General features: G+C 45.5%; 1 protein-coding gene and 1 long non-coding RNA gene across 2 annotated transcripts; one reads left to right on the top strand and one right to left on the bottom strand.

Moving 5' to 3' along the window:
• Nucleotides 1–275: 275 nt before the first annotated feature.
• On the bottom strand, nucleotides 276–17882 carry LOC121539144 (isoleucine--tRNA ligase, mitochondrial). The gene is given in 23 exon segments (XM_041847421.1): nucleotides 276–1016; nucleotides 1018–1082; nucleotides 6225–6369; nucleotides 6493–6683; nucleotides 6762–6907; nucleotides 7063–7301; nucleotides 7436–7561; nucleotides 7677–7779; nucleotides 7888–7990; nucleotides 11073–11153; nucleotides 11698–11791; nucleotides 11913–12015; nucleotides 12094–12254; nucleotides 12643–12794; nucleotides 12907–12997; nucleotides 13641–13810; nucleotides 13897–14012; nucleotides 14120–14320; nucleotides 16019–16068; nucleotides 16159–16307; nucleotides 16784–16937; nucleotides 17101–17223; nucleotides 17465–17882. Coding segments are annotated over 23 exon segments (3105 nt in total). The 5' UTR covers nucleotides 17726–17882; the 3' UTR covers nucleotides 276–935.
• Nucleotides 17883–18558: 676 nt separating this feature from the next.
• LOC121538760 lies at nucleotides 18559–20318 on the top strand. The gene is made up of 2 exons (XR_005995243.1): nucleotides 18559–18752; nucleotides 19300–20318. It is a non-coding gene; the product is annotated as an uncharacterized LOC121538760 (long non-coding RNA).
• The last annotated feature ends 3178 nt before the right edge of the window (nucleotides 20319–23496 follow it).

The following is a 23496-nucleotide window of genomic DNA, read 5'->3' as shown; positions in this document are numbered from 1 at the left end:
ATGGAGCAAACGTCCTTCAAAGTCTGTTCAATGTTTTTGGGAAACGTGACGTTCAGTAAAAACCGCCACGCAACGTAGTAAACGTTGAATCGAACTGAATGCGCCCCGGGATTCTCTCTAGACCATTCAAGTTGACAGACTCAGATATTTATAACCTTTTGTAACATTTGTACCCTACTGAGTGACACCTTGTTTTTTTCTGGAGTTCAAAGGGTATAGGAATCACTGGTTTAAAAGAGGACTTTTAGGAATATTGCACCTATTTGGCTTCCAAGTGTATTTTACTGATCATCCTTTATTTAATGGATTTGGTATAAGTGGACAGGGATAGGAGTACTATACAGATGATCATTAAACATGAATAAAAACTAAAAACCAAAGCGCTCAGTGTTGTACCATCCCCTATACATCCTTTAATACAGAATAATCTGACCCGATGACTTGATTCTCTCAGTAGGTATATTACTGCACTCTGTGCCTCATAGGAGAGGTCCAGGAGTATCAATACATTTCCCTTTCTAGGAAACATCACTGAAACCTTACTGATGTGTGCTGTTCTTTGGGAGAGGTGTCGTACGAACTCAAAAGGACTGCATAGCTCTTATACCAAATGACAATTCCCTCCTATTTGTCAAATGAATAATAAATAAAAATGAGTGCTTTGTTTTACGAAGCCTGTCTTGTAAACCATCCATCCTCACTCTGCATGCAGCAACAATATGCCAGAGTCAATGTCAGTCGAAGAGCTGAAAAATTGTAGGTAATGTCGTTTAGGTAACTGCCAGACAGTCAGGCTGTCGCTCTGTTACCCCTCTCAGTGCATTGCTAAGCAGGGTGTTTTCTTTGACCCCTGGTTGTACGGGGTCAGTTCAAGCAGACAGACCAGGTCAGAGGGCCATTTGCAGGTTGTCATGGTGACAGTGCGGGCGGCGGTGTCACTGCGCCCTGGTAAGGATGGTCTGGCAGCGGGGGCAGGGGCAGTCTGGAGAGTCTGAGGTGTACCGGCGGCACCTCGGGACACCGGGCCATGGAGGTGGGCACTGCCGCTACTTGGTAAGCACTGTCCTCACGGATAACCCCACCTGATTGGACAGAGAGGGAAGGTTACTAGGGGCTATGATCAGGGAGGTTACCAAGGTCGTATTCATTAGTGCACACCAGACACCATATTAAAACACTTTGCAAGGGAAAACGTTTCATAACAAAAATGTTTCTTATTCGACAAGTTAAGGTTTGGTGTCTAGTGAATACAACCCAGGTTACTGTATGACCCCTAAAATACTTAGGTCTTTTGAACCAACTATGGCTGCGTTTAGACAGCCCAATTCTGATATCTTACACCAATTGGTGTTGACCAATCACATCAGATCTTTTTTAGAGCTGATCTGATTCGTCAAAATACCAATTAGTGAAAAAAAGATCAGAATTGGGCTGCCTGTAAACACAGCCTAAGGTCTAGATTCAATCAGATCAAGTGTTTACTGGCGATCGCAGACACCCGCATAGCTTAAGTTTTGGAGGCGTCTGAGGTAGTGTTGTCACGATACCAGAATTGACTTAGAGATACTGATATCAGGTTTAGTATCACAATACTCGATACCAAAACAATATCACAGCAAAAAAAAAGGCATATTAGCCAAAGTCACAGAATGGCACTTGTTACAGACAGAAACTCAACTACTGCTATTTTCAATATCAGATGTTTTTTTTACATCCATTTTTTTTTTTTTTTTTTTTTTTACAACCATGTATGCATTAATAAGTCAATGATACAATCAATTTAACCAATCTAACTACATAATGGTAATCATTTATTTGAATGGTAAATCAAGACGTAGCCTTGGCCTATTCACAATATACAGGTGAATTAATGCATATTCAATAGGAGTGTGTGCATGCATTGAGTTATTGAGCTTGTTTAGGCTGATTTCATGGTGCTACAGATGACAAACAATTTGGCCTCCCTTAATAAATAAAAAAAGTATACAATAATAGCCAATCAGCGTTGCGATAAACTGAGTGAGCTCAACTGTGAATGGTCCTGGAGCACCAAAACAAAAAGTGTAAAGGGAAGCCAGTTTGGATTTGGCTTCACACCAATCACATCACATCAAGCCAAACGTCGAATTGTTGCATCTCGTTGTGTTGTCCTCCGGTGGCTAGCTAGCTAAAATTGGACCTTTCCTAAATTAGCCATGCACGGATATAGGGATTTGGACTTGTGGTTTTACTTCATTTTAAGTACTGGCCAATGATTATAACGGCGATTCTGATCCAACCATAAATTCATACATTGTTGTGCCCCTGGCCTGAGAGGATGGAATTTCAATATGTAGCTAGATGTAGTAGGTTAATGTTAACTTGCTAACGTTGCCCATGAAAGGAAGACTAGCGAGCAAGCATTTTAGCCAGGTAGCCTAGGACAACAAAAACTAAAAGCGTGTACTGTATTAGAGAGTTATAAACCGTTTCGGCAACATGAGGATGGCATTGGCGTTCCTCTACAAGTAGGGTAAGTCAGTGTGTTTTTTCTACTTACGCACACACACAGAAATCAGTACCATGGACTTGCACATGATATCTTACGTTGATTGGACTAAATCGGTTTTGGAATCTTTTAGTTGTCACTGTATTAGACTAAGCATGATGTTGAAAAGTGGTGCTGGAATAGTGGAGGCAGCTCCTGTTTTCTGTGTGGGACTTGCGGTAACGCGCCGTGGTTCCGAAAATGTCGGCAACATTAACTTGATTGACCATGCTGTAGGTCATGTAACTGTTTGTTACATACAATATGCTTTGTGGACTCCACCGGACAGATGTTGCTCTCCGGTTTTGTGATGAAAAAAAGGTGTGGCTGAATTTATTCTGCCACTGTGTCTTCTTATAGTTTCGGCCTTAGGCCTATATATCACAGTGGGAAGGCATATGAACTAACAGGTTATAGAGCAAACAACGCAATTATCACAACACATAGGTTGCAACCAGGGACGTAATGGTTAAAATAAAGGGGTAAACTATTGACTCCAGTGGGTGATCGAGTTAAGACGAACAACCACCAATATAAACCAAAACATAAGACATTTTTAGAAATGTATTGTTTGATTGCATTTTCATGCAGGTCTATTGGGAAGGCCTAATGTAATTTTCTATAGTAAAAAATGACAATATGCACATCACGTTCATGTTCTTAGTATCTCATGTGAGCTGCACTGCAATTCAGTTTTCTGTATTGCTTAAGTGCACCTGTATAAAAAGCCCTTAGTTTAATCTAAAATGTTGTATTCTATACCCATTTGAAGAGAAACAAGTTATTCATGTGTTTGATAAGATTAAAGATTCTCTCAGGGGACCCAAATTAAACTTTAGGGGACCCCATATGAGTCCCCGACCCCAAGTTTGGGAACCACTGTACTACTAACCTCTCTCTGCTTGCATCCTATCTGTGTCTCCTCCATTGCAGCCTGCCTCACCAGCAATGTTCCCTCTAAGCTGCGCGTGCGCAGTAGACCCGAGACTGACGTGCATCTCCCCTGGGACTGCCGCGCAGAAATATCAACCCACAGAGAGAAGCACGAGATTGAACTTCACTCAACTTTCTAGAGCAGTGGTCACCAACCGGTCAATCGCGATCGACTGGTCCATCTACAAGGCATTCCTAGTTGATTGCCAAACATCTCTCTTAAAAACCCAACGATAAAGCCTTGTGTTCCTTTTTTTTTTTTTTGTCTCAGGCTGTTACTGGTAGGTGGCACCCGATTCAGCTGCCATGCACGCCAGGTAGGCGAACTGTTGCCATTTTGAAACATTTAATGTGTCTGAATGTACAAACTCTGTCTTCCCGGCGGGCCCAGAGAGCAGATCAAGTGCACTATAAGCCTACCGCTGGCCAATCAGATGGCTCAGATGACCGTGTCTGCAGTAGCGTAGCAGGCATAAAAGAAAGCTACAGCAAAGTTGATACTGTGAGATTTCAAAATGTTTAAAACCATGACTAGAGAGAGCCTGTCAACGAATACAGCAAAGAAATGCTGTTTTTATGAATGAGTTCATGTTTAAGTTCTTACTCAGCACTGTAAACACTTTGTATTCAACACTTTTATAAGCCATAAAATGCACACAGTCTTCCCATTTCCACTCAGCGCTACAACAAGCACTGCAGTAGTACTGAATGAGTAGGAAAGTGTATCTATAGGCTTGCGTTGTTATTATTAGCGGCTTGGGTCTTCTTAAATAATCGGGGAATATTTCACTTTCTCTGTTCATAGGAGTAACAACATTAATTTGTGCAAGAGGCAAAAATAATGTGGTGTGACTCGAGTTTCGCCATCATCTGGAAGACGGTGTCCCTTTTTGGTCAGTGTCAGTGGAGGAAAGGGAGAGTGGAGGGATGTTGAGAGGTGGACCCTAAGTCTGCTGCGCTCTTCCTCCGCTGAGACTGACCATCAGATGCAGGCACCATCAGCCCAGTAAAATAAAAAGCAAATTATTTAAATGTATGCTCACTCAGCTGTGCCTGACAAGTAATACAACAACAGATCTATTACCGGTGTGATCAAATAAATAAAAAAGTCCCGAACAACAATGCATTGGCAGGGCAATTCAAGCAAAGCCACTATGCGGTGATAATGTATTGGGCCTATAGCCTAGAGCCCTGTTTTTAATGTTGCATAGACTTACGTTTTGTTAAAAAAAAAATCTGAGCGGTAGATCTCGGCTTGCATTTTGACTCAAAGTGATCTTGACACAGAAAAGGTTGGTGACCACTGTTCTAGAGTTTTCCCTGTTAACACTATCAACGTTTCCCTTTACTTTGGCAATTGTGATCCAATCAATGCAATATTAGCCACTTTCAATGCAACATACCGAAAGAAAACGAACTATGCAAGATATTTTGTTGTATGCAGAACGCGTCAGGGTAGGATTCTATTGCATTGACACACACTACTCAGCCCATATTCTACACTGACCGGTGCGGCATAAACAATCAGAGCTGCAGTAGGCCTATATGCAAATAGACCATTGCAATATATGGATCTGGGCCATTTACTTTGAACTGGACTGTGTTTATAGCATGAGCAGTCGTGAGTGGATGCGCTTGTTTTGAGATCAAAGCGAGAGCTGCACGTAGCCACGTGAACATTTTGTTCATATCCTTTGCTAGTTAGTGAGTTATTAGCCCAGTTATATATCATTTGTAGTCAGCAATAGGGGACTGATTGCTTCCTACAAGAGCACAAAACGTACACGTTTCTAGACATCTTTGAAAAGCAAGTATATATATTTTTTGTCTTAAAGGGGCAGTGTTGTATTTTGAGACAGGGTTTTATAAGCTAAGTAGCCAATAGGCAGAGGGAAGCATAATTTGTCTGATTCTCTGTAATAATGGTATGGGAACAATAATGCATTTTTTTTAGTAAAGTGGTTTCTTGCATCAAACAACATTTTTCAGTCACCTCCTTGTCTGAAGGACAAGTGGATAAACAGGTTAGTGTCAAGCCCTGCATGGTTTTTTCTTTTCTCATGGAATGTAGGCCTACATTGAACACCACACATTGGCTGCTACTGTAGGCTGAATGATAGAACAGCTATTTCCATGTTAAAATGTTATGGGATGCATTTTCTCCATTGTTTTTGATGGTATGCCACTCTGGTAAGCCTACATTATACAGGACCTCCTGCCCCCACCTAACGCAACTGCGTCAAACCCTCCTTACGGAGCCTCCGGATCGCATTGCCAGAGCAAGCATAAATTGGCTTAACTGCGTTGGAGCTGTCAAATCGGTGAGCAGCTGATCTTGATCATTGTCACGAAGCCACACCCATCCCACTTGCCTTAGAAGTTCTGAACGAGAAAGTGTAGGCTATATAGAAATAATGACGCTAAAATAAAACAAATCATTAAACTAAATAATGAGGATTTCTATCAGCCTAACAGAGGTGTAGATTACATCTCACATTCCACTGCTAGAACTTGTAAACAAGGCCGCATGGGATTTCTCTTCATGCGATTGTGCAGCCAATGGCAACGTCCGCTTTATGTATAATGCCAGGAGCTGCTTGTGGATTTGACAGCTCTAACGCAGTTCTACCTCCTACACTGCCAAAACAACCGCTTTGCAGATGTCAGCTAAAGCGGATATGATTGTATAGAACCCCAAGTTTCATTTTGGATTCAGCTACTACAGCGTTGTAAATGTGCTAGCGTTAGCTTAGCTGGGACTCACCCTCAAGGTTGATGAGGAAACTGCCCTTGCTGATGAGGGCATCGGCAGGTATATCTCTGGGCAGGGCGCTGGTCAGGGTGGTCCGCGATGACATCATCAGCTCTGTTAGCTGGGAGTAAGAGGAAGTAGGTTCATCTTGGAGGGACTGAGAAAGCGAGAGATTAGATAGGTACAGTTAGTGGTAGCCAACTTGGCGTCGCCTTCCTGAGACCTGAAAGTGTCACTTCCATACATGTGGAGGACATCAGAGTGCATTCTGCCCCCTTACCTCAATGAGTTCAAACAGTAGGCCAGGCTCAATCTCTATGGTCAGCTCATACTCGGCTGCGTTGCGTCCTGGGATAGAGGACAGGAAGGAATCCCTGATAGCGCATGCCCCCTCCACGGCTTCCTCCAATCCCGGCCTACGCCACACAGGACTGCTCTTAATCCAGCCACTCCTGAACAGTGTCTCCCCCTCTGAAGATACAGAGACTTTCAGAGTCATTGAGACTGATACACACACTCAGACAGGTGCACGCACACACACGGCCGTACCGTTATGTCCTGGGGCGTGTAAGTAGACCTCCTCGGCCAGGTGAGGTAGGATAGGAGCGATGGAGCGCGTCACTCCGTCCAGAATCTCCTCTAGAACCGTCTGACAGGACCGCCGACCCAACGAGTCCTCAGGATCACAGTACAGCCTGGGAGAGAGCGAGAGAGTAGTCGTAACAGACTATTAATAGTGCCATATAGTAGTAATGACAGTGTAGTAGTTGTAGTGTTGTCGTAAGTGTAATAGAGGAGTAGTAGACAATGTAATAACAATAGTAGTATTATTTAGCAAGAGTATCCGTACCTGTCCTTGATGATGCTGAAGTAGAACCTGGAGAGGTCTCTGGTGATGAAGGCTTGGAGTAGGCGGATGGCCCTGCCCGCACCAAAATCATTGTAGGCATCTGTCATCTTCATACTGTAGTCCCGTAGAAGGTGCAGTAGGTACTGGTCGATGTAGTGCATTTCTTTAGGGTCCACTGCCTGAGTACGAGGGTCAAAACCCTGCAGATTTCCCAGCAAGAACTTCAGGGTATTCCTCAACTAGAAAGACAAAAGGAGAAGTTATTACAGCAGTGCCAGTGTGGACAAGCAGGTAATGAGAGACTTTCACACAGATAGACATTTTTCAGACAGACTGACAGACCCATAGATAGTAGACACCATGAGAGACTCACCTTATTGATGCTGTCTCTGGCTGAGTTGAGCACGTTGGGGCCGATCTGGACCTCAGAGAAGACGTTGGACTCTGCCACCCACCAACGCAACACATCCACTCCATAGGCAGGAGACACACTGGGGTCCTGGGAGAAAGAGAGGGAAAGATATAGGAGATGAGAGGGGTAGGGTGAAAGCCTTTAAGGACTAACACTGTATGTGTTTCTCCAGTAAGGGTGGGTCTCATCCACAGCCTCTCACCTTCCCCCCATGGATGACTGTATCGGGGTCTACTACGTTGCCTAAAGACTTAGACATCTTCTCTCCTTTCTCACTGATCACAAAGTCATGTATCATCAGAGCCCTGAGAGAGAAAGAATGAGAGAGAAAGTCATGAATACACATTTTCTTCTCTGGCTTTCTTACGGACACATTTACAGAAAACACTTAGATAGAAAAGTATTTTACTGACTTGTAGGGTGCCTTTTTCTGCACGGCGACACTGGTGAGCAGAGAGGACTGGAACCAACCTCCTATCTGGTCCTTCCCCTCCACATACACATCAGCCCTCAAGTCTGACTCAGAGAGATCGAGAGCGAGCGATAGAGAGCGAGTGGAAAAATATGTTTAGTTCTTTGCAGTGATTTGTTCTTAACCAATTCATGCAAAAAGAGAGGAAAGACAGATGGTTAGTATCAGGGGAACTTCACTGACTTTGTCCACAGAGGTAGGAAAAGTCTAGAGCGACAGAGACCACAGCCACTGTTAGTGAGGACATTGAGACAATGCATGACAAGTATACCAAGATTGTGCAACCATGCCTTGACCAATGCCCTGTGTGAAAGTCCTCTGTAGCTCAGCTGGTAGAGCACGGCGCTTGTAACGCCAAGGTAGTGGGTTTGATCCCCGGGACCACCCATACACAAAAAAAAATTATGCACGCATGACTGTAAGTCGCTTTGGATAAAAGCGTCTGCTAAATGGCATATTAAAGCAGTAGCGACAGACATTCCACCTTGGCCAGCCTTCAGAGACAGTACAGAAACGTTAAATGGCGAGGCAGCTTTCCAAAGCCACAGGGTACTGTAGAGGTTAGAGAGAGGCTTGGATACTGTAGTGCTCCTGCCTTAGACAGTAGCACAGGTACAGACACCAGGCTTTCAGGGGGACATCCTCCCTTGCTGCCAAAGAGAGACAGACTGCTGACTAGACAGAAAGAGTGCAGTTAGGGAGTGAATCCTGAAAGAGAACCAATCCTTAAGGTGCTCAGCTCCCAGACAAGGTGCTCAGAGTCAAACATACTGAGGAGAAGGGAAAGAGAGCGGTAGAGTCAGACAGAGAGAGAGTCAGAGAGAGAGAGAGTCAGAGAGAGAGAGAGAGTCAGAGAGAGAGAGAGTCAGAGAGAGAGAGAGAGTCAGAGAGAGTCAAAGAGAGAGAGTCAAAAAGAAAGATAAATAGAAAAAAGGAAATAGAGAGAGGAGATGGAGGCAGTAAAAGAGGGATGAGTAGAGGAGGGGTCTGGGGGCGTGAGTAGAGGGGTCTGGGGGCGTGAGTAGAGGAGGGGTCTGGGGGCGTGAGTAGAGGAGGGGTCTGGGGGCGTGAGTAGAGGAGGGGTCTGGGGGCGTGAGTAGAGGAGGGGTCTGGGGGCGTGAGTAGAGGAGGGGTCTGGGGGCGTGAGTAAAGGAGGGGTTGGGGGGCGTGAGTAGAGGAGGGGTTGGGGGCGTGAGTAGAGGAGGGGTCTGGGGGGCGTGAGTAGAGGAGGGGTCTGGGGGCGTGAGTAGAGGAGGGTCGGGGGCGTGAGTAGAGGAGGGGTCTGGGGGCGTGAGTAGAGGAGGGGTCTGGGGGCGTGAGTAGAGGAGGGGTCTGGGGGCGTGAGTAGAGGAGGGTCTGGGGGCGTGAGTAGAGGAGGGGTCTGGGGGCGTGAGTAGAGGAGGGGTCTGGGGGCGTGAGTAGAGGAGGGGTCTGGGGGCGTGAGTAGAGGAGGGTCTGGGGGCGTGAGTAGAGGAGGGGTCTGGGGGCGTGAGTAGAGGAGGGGTCTGGGGGCGTGAGTAGAGGAGGGGTCTGGGGGCGTGAGTAGAGGAGGGGTCTGGGGGCGTGAGTAGAGGAGGGGTCTGGGGGCGTGAGTAGAGGAGGGGTTGGGGGCGTGAGTAGAGGAGGGGTCTGGGGGCGTGAGTAGAGGAGGGGTCTGGGGGCGTGAGTAGAGGAGGGGTCGGGGGCGTGAGTAGAGGAGGGTCTGGGGCGTGAGTAGAGGAGGGGTCTGGGGGCGTGAGTAGAGGAGGGGTCTGGGGGCGTGAGTAGAGGAGGGGTCTGGGGGGCGTGAGTAGAGGAGGGGTCTGGGGGCGTGAGTAGAGGAGGGGTCTGGGGGGTGTGTAGAGGAGGGGTCTGGGGGGTGTAGAGGAGGGTCTGGGGGGTGTAGAGGAGGGTCTGGGGGGGTGTAGAGGGAGGGTCTGGGGGTGTAGAGGAGGGGTCTGGGGGCGGGTGTGTAGAGGAGGGGTCTGGGGGGTGTGTAGAGGAGGGGTCTGGGGGTGTGTAGAGGAGGGGTCTGGGGGGTGTGTAGAGGAGGGGTCTGGGGGGTGTGTAGAGGAGGGGTCTGGGGGGGTGTGTAGAGGAGGGGTCTGGGGGGGTGTAGAGGAGGGGTCTGGGGGGGTGTAGAGGAGGGTCTGGGGGGGGTGTAGAGGAGGGGTCTGGGGGGGTGTAGAGGAGGGGTCTGGGGGGGGTGTAGAGGAGGGGTCTGGGGGTGTAGAGGAGGGGTCTTGGGGGTGTAGAGGAGGGGTCTGGGGGTGTAGAGGAGGGGTCTGGGGTGTGTAGAGGAGGGGTCTGGGGGGGTGTGTAGAGGAGGGGTCTGGGGGGGGGTGTAGAGGAGGGGTCTGGGGGGTGTGTAGAGGAGGGGTCTGGGGGGGGTGGGTGTAGAGGAGGGGTCTGGGGGGTGTAGAGGAGGGGTCTGGGGGTGTAGAGGAGGGGTCTGGGGGTGTAGAGGAGGGGTCTGGGGGGGGTGTAGAGGAGGGGTCTGGGGGGTGTGTAGAGGAGGGGTCTGGGGGGGGTGTGTAGAGGAGGGGTCTGGGGGGTGTGTAGAGGAGGGGTCTGGGGGGTGTGTAGAGGAGGGGTCTGGGGGTGTAGAGGAGGGGTCTGGGGGGATGAGTAGAGGAGGGGTCTGGGGGGATGAGTAGAGGAGGGGTCTGGGGGGATGAGTAGAGGAGGGGTCTGGGGGGATGAGTAGAGGAGGGGTCTGGGGGGGTGTAGAGGAGGGGTCTGGGGGGTGTAGAGGAGGGGTCTGGGGGTGTAGAGGAGGGGTCTGGGGGGATGAGTAGAGGAGGGGTCTGGGGGGGGTGTAGAGGAGGGGTCTGGGGGGGTGTAGAGGAGGGGTCTGGGGGGTGTAGAGGAGGGGTCTGGGGGGGTGTAGAGGAGGGGTCGGGGGGTGTAGAGGAGGGGGTCGGGGGGGGTGTAGAGGGGGGGGTCGGGGGGGGTGTAGAGGAGGGGTCTGGGGGGTGTAGAGGAGGGGTCTGGGGGGGTGTAGAGGAGGGGTCTGGGGGGGGTGTAGAGGAGGGGTCTGGGGGGGATGAGTAGAGGAGGGGTCTGGGGGGGTTGGGTTATTAACCTGGCACCAGGGGTCTGGAGGGATGAGTAGAGGAGGGGTCTGGGGGGGGATGGGTTATTAACCTGGCACCAGGGGTTTGCGTAGGGAGGTAGGGAGCCAGCTGAGCCGTGACTCAGAGTCAGTGTCACTCTCCTTCTTCATCTCTGAAAACACAACACAACCACTCACATGGACAACATGGATAAACCTTGGGAAATGATGTGGTTTACATGTGTCTGTATGTTGGATGTCTGTCTTGCCAAATGGCACAACAGGAACAATATTCAAACAGATTCAAGTCTTCATTATCTGACTATAAAACACTTATGTAAGGAGGTTTCACAGTGTGTCCAGAGGGGGATGAAGCTAATTGCTGATGTAAGAGGACTAGACACGCTTCATAAGAGATAGAAGTAATTGCTAATGCATAAGCAATTCACGATAAGCCATGTGCCAGAGAGAGATAGCATTACCAGGCAGTTTGTACAGTATTCATTAACTGCTTAGTGCAGTAAGGACACTTAGCATTACTGGCTGTGTGAGCATAGGTAGGCACTTAGCAAATTGTGATTTAGCTAGGCCTAGCTAAGAAGACTACCTTCAGACACAGCCTTGAATTCTAAGAGAACACAAGTGTAATCGTTAGTGTAAGAATACTTGGCAGCAGTAGTATGTAGCTTTGCCAGGTTAGCTAACACTGAGCCTCACCTTCAAGAACAGCAGCCCAGGAGGTTCCACTGTCAAACCAGATGTCCAACACATCTTCTCCACGCTCGTAGTCGGTTACCTCTCCTGCTTTACTCTGACACACACACACACACACACACACACACACGTTAACCTTCACACGCAAGGTGCTAAAATCATCTCTTAATCATACAACCATATTCAATGACTTGCGAGTGAAAGTAGCAGTGACTCACCTTCTTGAGCACCTCTGGGGGCAGTAGAGATTCCAGGGGCAGCTCCCACCAGCAGTCACTGCCCTTCTCTGAGAAGAGCTGGGCCACATGGGATACAGTGTGCCTGTAGGGGGAGAGTGCAGGGGTCAGAGCTGGGTGGTGTTGTGTGTGTGTGTGTGTGAATGTTTGTGTGTGTAATTACTTGTTAATGAGAGGCTCTCCTGTCTCCTTGTGGTAGAACACAGGTATAGGCACACCCCAGCTCCTCTGGCGTGAGATACACCAGTACGGTCTTCTGTCCAGGTGGGCCAACAGACTGCCCCTCGCCGACTCTGGGATCACACGCACCTTAGCCAGCACTTCCTACACACACAGTCAGAAAGAGTTTCTTAATCCTCTAGAGCAGGGTTCCCCAACTGATTTTATTTGGCTCCCCAAGTTTTCTGAGCAGAAATCGAATCAATGTTTTAGTCAAATATTATATTTGTTTGGGCTTCTTGCAGTCTACAAATGATTTGTAATTATGTTCCGACCCCCTGACTATCCGCTAAAGAAAATAAACAAATATCCGGTAGCTGAATCTAGTTGATCCCTGCTCTAGACTAGAGGAAGTCTTATTGAGTGGGACCTTTTCTAAGTGTTTGAGATTTAGAATCATCACCTGTTTGAAAGAATCATTTTCAATGTATCGCAGTGAGAACTGAGAATCATTGACTGTTTGTAAGAGTGATCCTCAGTGTGTGATTCCTACCTTGGCCTTGTCTTTGAGGCTGGCGATGTTAATGAACCACTGTTTGCTGGGTCTGATGACTACAGGCTCTTTACTCCTCCAGTCGTACGGGTAACTGTGGACACACTCCTCCTCCTTCACTAGAGAACCGACCGCCTTCAGCATGGAGATCACTGACATGCACAGAAAACACACAAAAGCTTGTACAAAGAGAGCAAGAAGTTGAACTAGACAATATAAGTTAAGCATTCTCCTCCCTGTCGCTCACACACAGTTTCTTCCTACCTGTATCGTTGCCCTCCCCCATCACAGACTGACTCTGTAGCTCAGGCCCAGCCAGCTCAGTGAACCTGCCTTCCTCATCCACGATACACTCCTAGAACAGAGCAACCACACACAGCCGTACAAATTAGGGATGGGTATTTGAAATGATTTTACTATTCAAATAATAATCATGACATTTAGATATACGGATAGTAGAAATTATCATTTTTATTTAAAGAATTACACACAAAAAATGCTACTGACTCTCGACCAATCAGAACGACACAAATGTACACGGCAGAGGTAAACAGCAGACATGCTGCTTTTCTTCGGTAGTTTGGCAAACAGCAACAGTGAAAGAGAAGTCTGATTTTCGCTAAGATAACCTTTTTGTAACAATCAGTTCTTTCTGGTGAGTGTTTTGTATTGATCTGTGTCAGGTATTGTGGAAACTCTTAGATGAGCGCCTGTAATTGCTATTTAAAGTGGGATTAAAAGCATACGATTAACCCCAGGAAGAGATTGGACCCCAGGATGAGTAGCTGCTAATGGGGATCCTTGATAAATAGAAATACAAACCGTGCCCATCTCTAGAACAAATGTCATTGGAAGTTCATAAAGACTTACAAACTTTTAGCCTGGAAGCCAGAATGTTTCTGAAGTTGGCTTATCAGAAACAGACTGGCATCCAAGTTGGTGAACTCATACTGTTCTGTCAATCACAATTGATATATTAGTCAACTAAAGGAACGCACCACTGACAGTTTAAAGTGCGAGGCCACACTGTAGTCCTCCATCCCATGGGCAGGAGCTGTGTGGACCAATCCCGTTCCTTTGCCCATGGTCACAAAATTAGCTGGAAGCAATGGAACCTCCTTCCTGGGAATGGTGGGATGCTGGCAGACTCCTCCCTCAAGTTCTGCACCTGGAGGTAGGGATGGGAAGAGAACGTGACAGAATGACAGGTGACAAGACAATGTGTCTGTCTGAGTGTGTGTGTGTCCAGTTTACCTGTGAAGGTGCCCACACTCTCCAGCTCTGTGCTCAGCAGAGTTGTCAGGCTGGAAACGCGCTCAGTGGCCACTAGGAGGAGCTGTGAGCTGTCTGCCCTCTTCACTACTGAGTACCTGTGGGTGAGATATTATAACACATTTACAAAAGATGGGAGATATATCGTATGGCACTGAAGGTGCAGGTATGTGTGTGGGGGTTGTCTGTTAACAGTGCCACTTACTGGGCATTGGGCATAAAGCAGACAGCCTGGTTGGCTGGGATGGTCCATGGTTGGGTGGTCCACACCAAAACAGAAATGCTGCCCAACTCCCCTACAGCTTCCGCCATCTTAGGCGGCAGGGTGACCAGGGTGAAGGTGGTGTAGATTGCCTTGCTCACGTGCTGTGGGTTATACTCTAACTCTGCCTCCGCAAGAGCAGTCCTGGCGAGAGAGAGAGAGGGGAAGAATTAGAGGTGAGGAGGACAATGAAAGGAGGGGTGAGGGCGGAGATATGCAGCAGAGATACACTAAAAGTACGTGGACACCTGCTCATCGAACATATCATTCCAAAATCATGGGCATTAATATGGAGTTGGTCCCCCCCCCTTTGCTGCTATAACAGCCTCCACTCTTCTGGGACAGCAGGTAGTTTAGTGGTTAAGAGCGTTGTGCCAGTAACTGAAAGGTCGCTGGTTCTAATCCCCGAGCCGACTAATTGCTCCTGTAAGTCGCTCTGGACAAGAGCGTCTGCTAAATGACTAAAATGTAAAAATGTAAGGCTTTCCACTAGATATTGGAACATTGCTGCGGGGACTTGCTTCCATTCAGCCACAAGAGCATTAGTGAGGTCGGGCGCTGATGTAGGGCGATTAGGCCTGGCTCGCAGTCGGCGTTCCAATTCATCCCAAAGGTGTTCGATCGGATTGAGGTCAGGGCTCTGTGCAGGCAAGTCAAGTTCTTCCACACCGATCTCAACAAACCATTTCTGTATGGACCTCGCTTTGTGCACAGGGGCATTATCATGCTGAAACAGAAATGGCCTTCCCCAAACTGTTGCCACAAAGTTGGAAACACAGAATCATCTAGAATGTCATTGTATGCTGTAGCGTTGAGATTTCCCTTCACTGGAATTAAGGGGCCTAGCCCGAACCATGAACAACAGCCCCAGACCATTATTCCTCCTCCACCAAACTTTACAGTTGGCACTATGCATTGGGGCAGGTAGCATTCCCTTGGCATCCGCCAAACCCAGATTCGTCCGTCGGACTGCCAGATGGTGAAGCATGATTAATCACTCCAGAGAACGATTTTCCACTGCTCCAGAGTCCAATGGCGGCGAACTTTAAACCACTCCAGCCGACGCTTTGTATTGCGCATGGTGATCATGATTACTAATCAAATCATTTCTAAATAGTAGGTTTTGTTATCTGCAAAACAAACCTTTTTTATTTTTGTACTTATGTATTGTATATTGATTTTTTGTGGTGTGGTTTTCATATCAGCCCGTGGGCTTCCAACCACACTCGTTCAAAAAAAAAGTTGTTTTTATCTGTATTGTTGTCTATAACTTGTTTTCTTTGGTGCAAATAAATTAAACATAAACCTCTTAGGCTTGTGTGCAGCTAATCGGCCATGGAAACTTAATTTCATGTAGCTCCCAACGAACAGTTCTTGTGCTGACGTTGCTTCCAGAAGCAGTTTGGAACACGGTAGTGAGTGTTGCAACCGAGGACAGACAATTTTTACGCACTATGCGCTTTAGCACTTGGCAGTCCCGTTCTGTGAGCTTGTGTGGACTACCACTTCGCGGCTGAGCCGTTGTTGCTCCTAGACGTTTCGACTTCACAATAACAGCACTTACAGTTGACCGGGGAAGCTCTAGCAGGGCAGAAATTTGACAAACTGATTGTTGGAAAGATGCCACGTTGAAAGTCACTGAGCCCTTCAGTACGGGCCATTCTACTGCCAATCTTTGTCTATGGAGATTGCATGGCTATGTGCTCAATTTTATACACCTGTCAGCAACTACTGTGGCTGAAATAACTGAATCCACTAATTTGAAGGGGTGTCCACATACTTGTATATGTGGAAGAGCTATGTAGCAGAGACTATATCCAGAAGACACTCAGTGCTGCCTACCTGGAGGAAGGAGACCAGAATACTGGCTTGTAGTCCTGGTAGATCAGGCCCTAGAAATTACAACAAAAGAACAAACAGTTAGCTCCTGAAAGATCTTCTGGAGAGGCAGGCTGTCCCAAATTGAATAGAATATATCCCACCTTGCTGTGCATGTCCTGGAAGACATTAAGCTGAGCTGCCTCATAAGTCCCATCAAAGGTGTAGTAGCACTTATCCCAGTCCGCCATCACTCCCCAGCGCTGGAAGGCAGCGCGCTGACGAGCGATAGCCCCCTCCGCAAACTCCCGAGCTGGAGAGGAGAGCAGAGGGACCAGAGTTTATCAACAGACACACACAGCTGACTTTCTGGTGTCATACTTACACAGTGGTCCTCTGTAGCTCAGCTGGTAGAGCACGGCGCTTGTAACGCCAGGGTAGTGGGTTCGATCCAGGGGACCAACCATACACAAAAATGTATGCACACATGACTGTAAGTCGCTTTGGATAAAAGCATCTGCTAAATGGCATATTATATTATGTTATATTATATCAGATTATATTCAATCAATAGGCAGAGTTGTTTTGGTGTTTCAGTGAGACCTGAATATTTGTGTAAGCTCCAAAAGCGAATGCCTACGCTTTTAACAGCCTACGCTTTCAGCTCAATAGGCGAACATGATCCTAGCTGGGTCTCGCTGGCGACCTGGGTTTGATACCTAGTCAGTTCCATCCATCCACAATAAGCGACCAGTAATGTATCAGCTGTCTGTTTCCTGCCCCACTGACCTTTCTGTCTTATCTGCAGAGGGCTCAGTCCACTGGTTCCTAGCTCTCCCAGTGCCTTCAGCTCGATGGGCAGCCCGTGGCAGTCCCAGCCTGGGACATAGTGGACCTGTTTCCCCCTCAGCATCTCAAAGCGGTTTTGGATGTCTTTGAGGATCTGGAACACACAACACCAAAGAAGCATTATGATAAGGCCTTGTTTTGCCAGTGAGAGCTAGCACTGATTAATCTCTGTTCTGGTTTCAAGTCCAGTTGAGAAATATTGTACAGCTGGATTCTCTGCTAAATGACTAAAATGTAAACGTAGTAAATAACAAGACCTTATTGAGGGCATGTCCCACATGTGGGTCCCCATTGGCGTATGGGGGGCCATCGTGGAGACAGTATTCCTTCTTGGCCTTCCTCTCTCTCTGCCATGAGTAGAGCTCTGCAAAGCCACACTCCTAGACACAGACAGAATCAATATAGTCTTAAGTCATAACACAGGCACATAGTTGAATTTCAGACACCGTCTCATGGAGAAAGGCCTAGTTAGCTAACCTATTGTTTGTTTTTCTGACATTTCTTAGCAATCGGACACACGCCTGTTTCAAAACATGTGGCTCACTGGTAAGCTAACTAGCTATCTATATAGCTAACTTGTTAGTATGACATTAGCTAGCTAGACCAGAGCGCTCTTCTTACCTGTTGTATCTGTACCTCCCGATCTATGAGTTTCTGTCCGGTTAGTTTCATGGGGAATTCAGTGCGGGGAAGCAACACACTGTCGCGGTACGGCCCCGCTCCCTGGGCGGCTGCAGGGTGAACACTGCCTTCGGTGGAGCTGACATTTCGACAACGGCTGGAGTTGAAGGAGAGTGCGGGGTGGAGTAGGGCGCCTCTCGGAACACTCGTTCCCCATCTCGCTAGGCTCTGGCTCACTGCTGAAATGCGGCACAGCAGCATGGAGAGGCAAGCACTTCGTACTATTCTACCTACCAAAATTCTAAACAAAAAAAGAGCGTTTGGTTGGTTTATTGTTGTGATATTGTCCTCGATCTGACTGCGACCTCTTACAGCACTGGATCGTTTTTTCTTGTTTTCCGGAAGTACTGGATGTAAAACACTACTACGGAAACTGTAAAGGGACAAATTAGTTGTCATTGTGGTAAATAGTTTATATTTACCACAAGAGGTCACTATAAGACCTGTTTTTGTGTAAAACATTTATTTGCCGTTTATCAGCAGAATATTCCATAATAGCTATAGGCCTAGTGTAGAAAATGTCCCCATTATGTTCAGGGAGGACAACCGTGATCACTAACCGTGATCTATAGGCCTAAACAATACCGTGATTAAAAACACAAAGGCTATTATTTGAATTGCTGACAGTATAACCCAAAGATGCTGTAAAGCACGTGTCAAACTCATTCCACGTATGGGCCGAGTGTCTGCGGGTTTTCGCTCCTCCCTTGTACTTGATTGATGAAATAAGGTCGCTACACTAATTAGTAAGGAACTCCCCTCACCTGGTTGTCTATGTCTTAATTGAAAGGGAAAAAACTGAAACCTGCGGACAGTAAGCCCTCCATGGAATGAATTTGACAACACTGTTGTAAAGGAAGAGGTCTCCTTGGTGTGGTTTATGGCAGGGTTTCCCAAGCTCGCCCCCCCCCCACCACCCTGCACGTTTTGGTTTTTACCCTAGCACTACACAGCTGATTCAAATAATCAAAGCTTGCTAATGAGTTAGTTATTTGAATCAGCTGCATTGTGCGAAGGCAAAATCATTCGCACACTGCAGGATCAGGTCACATTCGGTGGGGATATAAAATCCCCTGGATTTGTACTCTAATCATTTACCGTGAGAGAAAAAAAGCCAGAACAGTTACACTACTCACCTATTTGAGGCTGAGAAAAAAACAAAAAAATGACTAAAATGGTGATGGCCTACATTGGCTTCCTTCTCCTTGCCATGCATTTGTCATCACAAGTAAGAACTTTTCTTCTGAAATGATATACTCTTTGCCATGTTTGAGTTGTAAAATGAACCCACTTTATTTAATTACACTAGGCCTACCCAACATTCTGGGGAATGGACTAGGCATTTCAGCAGGTGTAATAGCATAGGCTATTCCATATGGTTTACAGATAAACGGGTTCTCATCGATATGCAGATAATTGGCCTCGGGTGTTGTCAGTCTGACGTGTAAAACTCTAACTTGCCTTAATTTGAGACGAGCGCAATGTGAAACAGTAATGCCTCCCTTCATATACTGAATCGCTAATAAAGTTGACCTACTTCAAGATCCATAGGCTAATGTAGTTTGGCTATGGGAAACTGCCTCTCTCACAAGGTGATTGCACTTAAAAATGTAGTTTTAAACATATTGCCATAGGGCTACTAACTTTACACATTAGTTTTTTGCCCTCTTGGATTTTGTCGGACGAAAGTGATTGAGATTTGTCAAGTTTCTTGAATTGTTTTTCATACTTGAAGTTTGTGGCCATTGACGCGCCCCTGTGCTCTCCTGTTTTAGGTCTACTCACAAAACATTGGGCGTAGGCCTACAACAAGGTCCCCGGCAGTGACTGTGAACACTACCAAAGTTGGCGGCGCGCGTTCCAATATGACCAAGTTACCCGATGTCACTACCACCAACATCACCATCCCCAAAGGAGCCTGCGTGTCCTTGGAGTCCAGTGCGTTTACGCTGTTCATTCCCATGGTGGCGGGCTCGCTTGTACAGGGCCGCTTATAGAGTGCTCATCTGCACTAAACGGACACCGCCACGAATAACATCGGCGGCGCACTTTTTTTTAATACGTTCTGGAAAGGCAGCTATGTGCGTACCAAACCAGAGGGATTCGGTGGAATTGGAAGATTGAACGCGTGGACGAGAACCTTTCTTTCCACCGATGGGAATCATTTCAAACCAGTATAGGCAGGCGTACACTCCCTGCCTACTGACCCCAAGCCCTATGGTGTGGTCCCCTCCATGAAGGCAGGCCATGATGAGAATGTACTGAACTCTGCTTTGACTCTGTTGGTTCCTGTGTCCAGACAGCAGGGGGTTGTTTTGGACTGTTATGTAACTTCTGAAGTGTAAATGTTGGCTGTGCCTGGGAAATCAACTGCATATAATGAAATGTTGGTTGAGATGCATTGTGGAAATAACTTAACCTATCTTGTCTGATCTTGTGTGTAAGCGTTGCTTCCGTTCCCCTCCTTGCCCCAACCTGGGCTTGAACCGGTGACTCTGAACACAACTGCCTCCTACCGTTAACTAGCTAGCCTGCCTCCCACCGTTAACTAGCTAGCCACTTCGTACCGATAACACTGGATATTTCTACTCCTGAAACTGCAATGGATACTTTGTCAGAGGCTTGATGTACGTACCATTGTGATTTGTAGAGTGCAACTTCTCGGCATGTGATTTTAATTGTGTAAATCGGTGTAATATGCTTAGATTATTTATTTTGTGTTGTCAGGTTCAATAAAGCTTTGACATGTACAAAAATGATATTCCATGTTGTACAATAAAATTAACAACCTTGACTGTTTTTTTATTTTATTTATTTCACCTTTATTTAACCAGGTAAGCCAGTTGAGAACAAGTTCTCATTTACAACTGCGACCTGGCCAAGATAAAGCAACGCAGTGCGATAAAAACAACACAGAGTTACATATGGGGTAAAAAACATAAAGTCAAAAATACAACAGAAAATATATATGGGTGATTCTTTAACTATGGTACTTTTCTTGTCCCTGGATGACATAATAAAAACTAAAAAACATTTCTTATTTTTTGTTTTTGTCATACTTACTCCACCCTAAGGGGAACTTATAAAAAATGTATCATGGCTCAATCATTCTTTTTATTATATAATATGAGGCCTTTTATGCATGGTTTTTACTGTTTTCCCTCTGTCCCTAAGCCAGACTTTGTATCTTCAACCTCGCTTAATTCTAAATTAAATATTTAAATGTAGATTTCAAGTACAAATGATAAAATACCATTTATTTCAATTCTACATATTATATATTGTGATACATATTCACATTTTCCTATATTTTTCATAAATAGAACCCTTGTCCCTTGGGGTCACTGTCATTTCCACCACACTGTACAAAATAGAATCCTGGGATCAGTGTTTTAGGTTTGTATATTTAGTAACCATAGCAACAGAAACTCCACAGTGGAACACATGGCTGGATGAAATGGTGTCCTCTACAGGGGGTAATGAAAAGAAGAAAAATCAAGGTAAATATGAGTAAAACTGAGAGTATGTTTATTGGTCGTCATTTCCAAACAGCTCATATTTCACATGGACGTAAAAATTACTGGATACATTTAATTTAATGTGTAATTTGTGTATATTTAATGCTAACTCTAAAACTAATATTAGCAGGCTAACATAGCATGAGATTTTAGAGGGAAAGTGGGGAAATGTCATTTCCACCACAGTCATTTCCACCACGGTGTTCATTGTGGTGGTAAAGACAGGTTGTGGTGGAAATGACATTGTTCGTGCTAAACAGCAAATTATTTGGGCTATAATACTGATACTAAATTCAAAAACAGTTTTAACAATATTACAATATTGTTGGTAAATAAGAGAACAATAGATAAGTAGGTTTGACATGATGTCTTGGCTCTTTCTTTAAGATGGCAAGCAATACCACAGCACAGAGGTCAAGATCATACAGAGAAAGAATAAAATCAGATCCACTTAAATATGCAGAGTCCCTCAAGAAGGACAGAGAAAGATACCTGAAGAAAAAGCAACAAGGTGTTGTTAAATCTGTGACAGAAATGCCGAAAAGAGAACAACGAAAAATGAGAAGACAGTGGCGAATTTCTCAACGAAACAGACGTAGGGAAATGGAAAATGGTCTCAGCAGTGAATAGTTTCATGGCACATACAACACCACCACCATCACCAGACAACATGAGTGTTAATGCAGAAGACATCCCTGAAACACCTCAGCTGTGTGAGCCTACACCAGAGAGAACTCCACAGAGGAAAAGAGGGAGAAAAAAGGTTGCGAAGGCAAAAGCAAAGGTGTACAGAGATCTTAATGACATTAAACAAAAGCTTGAGGATGCCCTCAGAAAAGTTGAAAAATACAAAAAAAGAAGTAATCGACTGAAGAAGAACCTGGGGATCCTAGAGTCACCTAAAATGAAAACAAAGCAACAGATGCAGCAAGAAAGCAAGCAATTAAAGATGCCAAGTTCAAGCACACTTACCAGCACATCTCAACCCATCATAGACCTGCATGAGGGACTGATTGGAAGTTGGTGTGTGGTACGGTATGATGGGGATCCTTACCCTGGCATTATACAGGATGTGGACCCTGAGGGTTGTGCTCTGGTGAGAACCATGAGTCATATTGGCAAAAACAAGTTCTTCTGGCCTATGAGAGACGATGTTATTTGGTACCGGCCAGAAGATGTGATCAGGCTGGTCCCAGAGCCTCAACCAGTAACAAAGAGGCATGTGATGGTGGAGCCAACAGTTTGGAAAGAAATATGCTCTGTTCTTGACCATGAAACATAACTGAACCTCTGGCCCATATGCAAGTTTGACAGATACAGTATTTAGCAAATACAATGTCTATTTAGTCAGATTCAACTTGTTATTCCACATGATTACGTTTGACAGTACATGGATTTACGATATAACACACATGACAGTAATGTTTAAGTACAGAGTGTTTGCTCTGGTTCAGCATAGGCATATAAGTTTTCATTTTCAAAATATATTGCCTATTTTATCTGTTATTCAACTGGTTATATTAAGGTTATGTTAAGGTAATGATGACATAAAGGGTTTGCTCTAGTTTGTACTAGTTTGCTCTAGTTCAGCATGTAGAAAACAGTGAAGAAATGATTTGCTGATTTTTAACACAAATTCATGTTTTTTCATTTTTTGGATTGTTTTTAATTTAAAAATATTGGTGATATGTTTTTGTTCACAAATGCTGTTGCTTATTGATTTGCTCTGGTTCACCACATAGAGCAGTAGAATAATTGTTTTTAATTGGAAGTTGCCTATCTGTCATTTCCGCCACACACTGTCTCTTCCGCCACGCCATGTCATTTCCACCACAACACATATTTTAAAGTAAAACATATAAAAAACATACAATCAAACCAACTATATTCAGTGGTGTTGATAATTGTGCAGTTAGGGCTAAGATTTGTGTATACACTTTGAGAAATATATGATTTTGAGCTATGATAAGAAAATGAAATGTTCCATTGACCTAGTTTTAGGTGTTTTTTAGTGTAAACATTGTAAAATCTTTACAGTTACATTTCTGAAAAAAATAATAAATTACAAATTTGAACAGATATGTGTGTGCTATTTAATCAAATATATTTATAACAGAAGATATTTCATTATTTTCTCTTAAAAATACATGTTTTGTTATGTGATGGAAATGACCGTTTTCTTGGACTGTCAGATAAAAATGGCAAAAAATATATATTAGTAAATACAAATCATCACAGCCAACTTCAGGGAAGGTTTCCAGACAGATTGAGAAACCAACTGATACTAAAAAAATGTTTGTAGAAATGTTTTTATTTTCTGAAACTGTCTAGCTCAAAGAGTACCATAGTTGAAGAATTACCCATATACAGTGTGTGCAAATGTAGCAAGTTATGGAGGTAAGGCAATAAATAGGCTATAGTGCAAAATAATTACAATAGTATTAACACTGGAAT

This window comes from Coregonus clupeaformis, chromosome 25 (assembly GCF_020615455.1).
Source record: "Coregonus clupeaformis isolate EN_2021a chromosome 25, ASM2061545v1, whole genome shotgun sequence".
NCBI classification, from domain to species: domain Eukaryota; kingdom Metazoa; phylum Chordata; class Actinopteri; order Salmoniformes; family Salmonidae; genus Coregonus; species Coregonus clupeaformis.
This window is presented reverse-complemented; position numbering and strand designations above follow the sequence as displayed.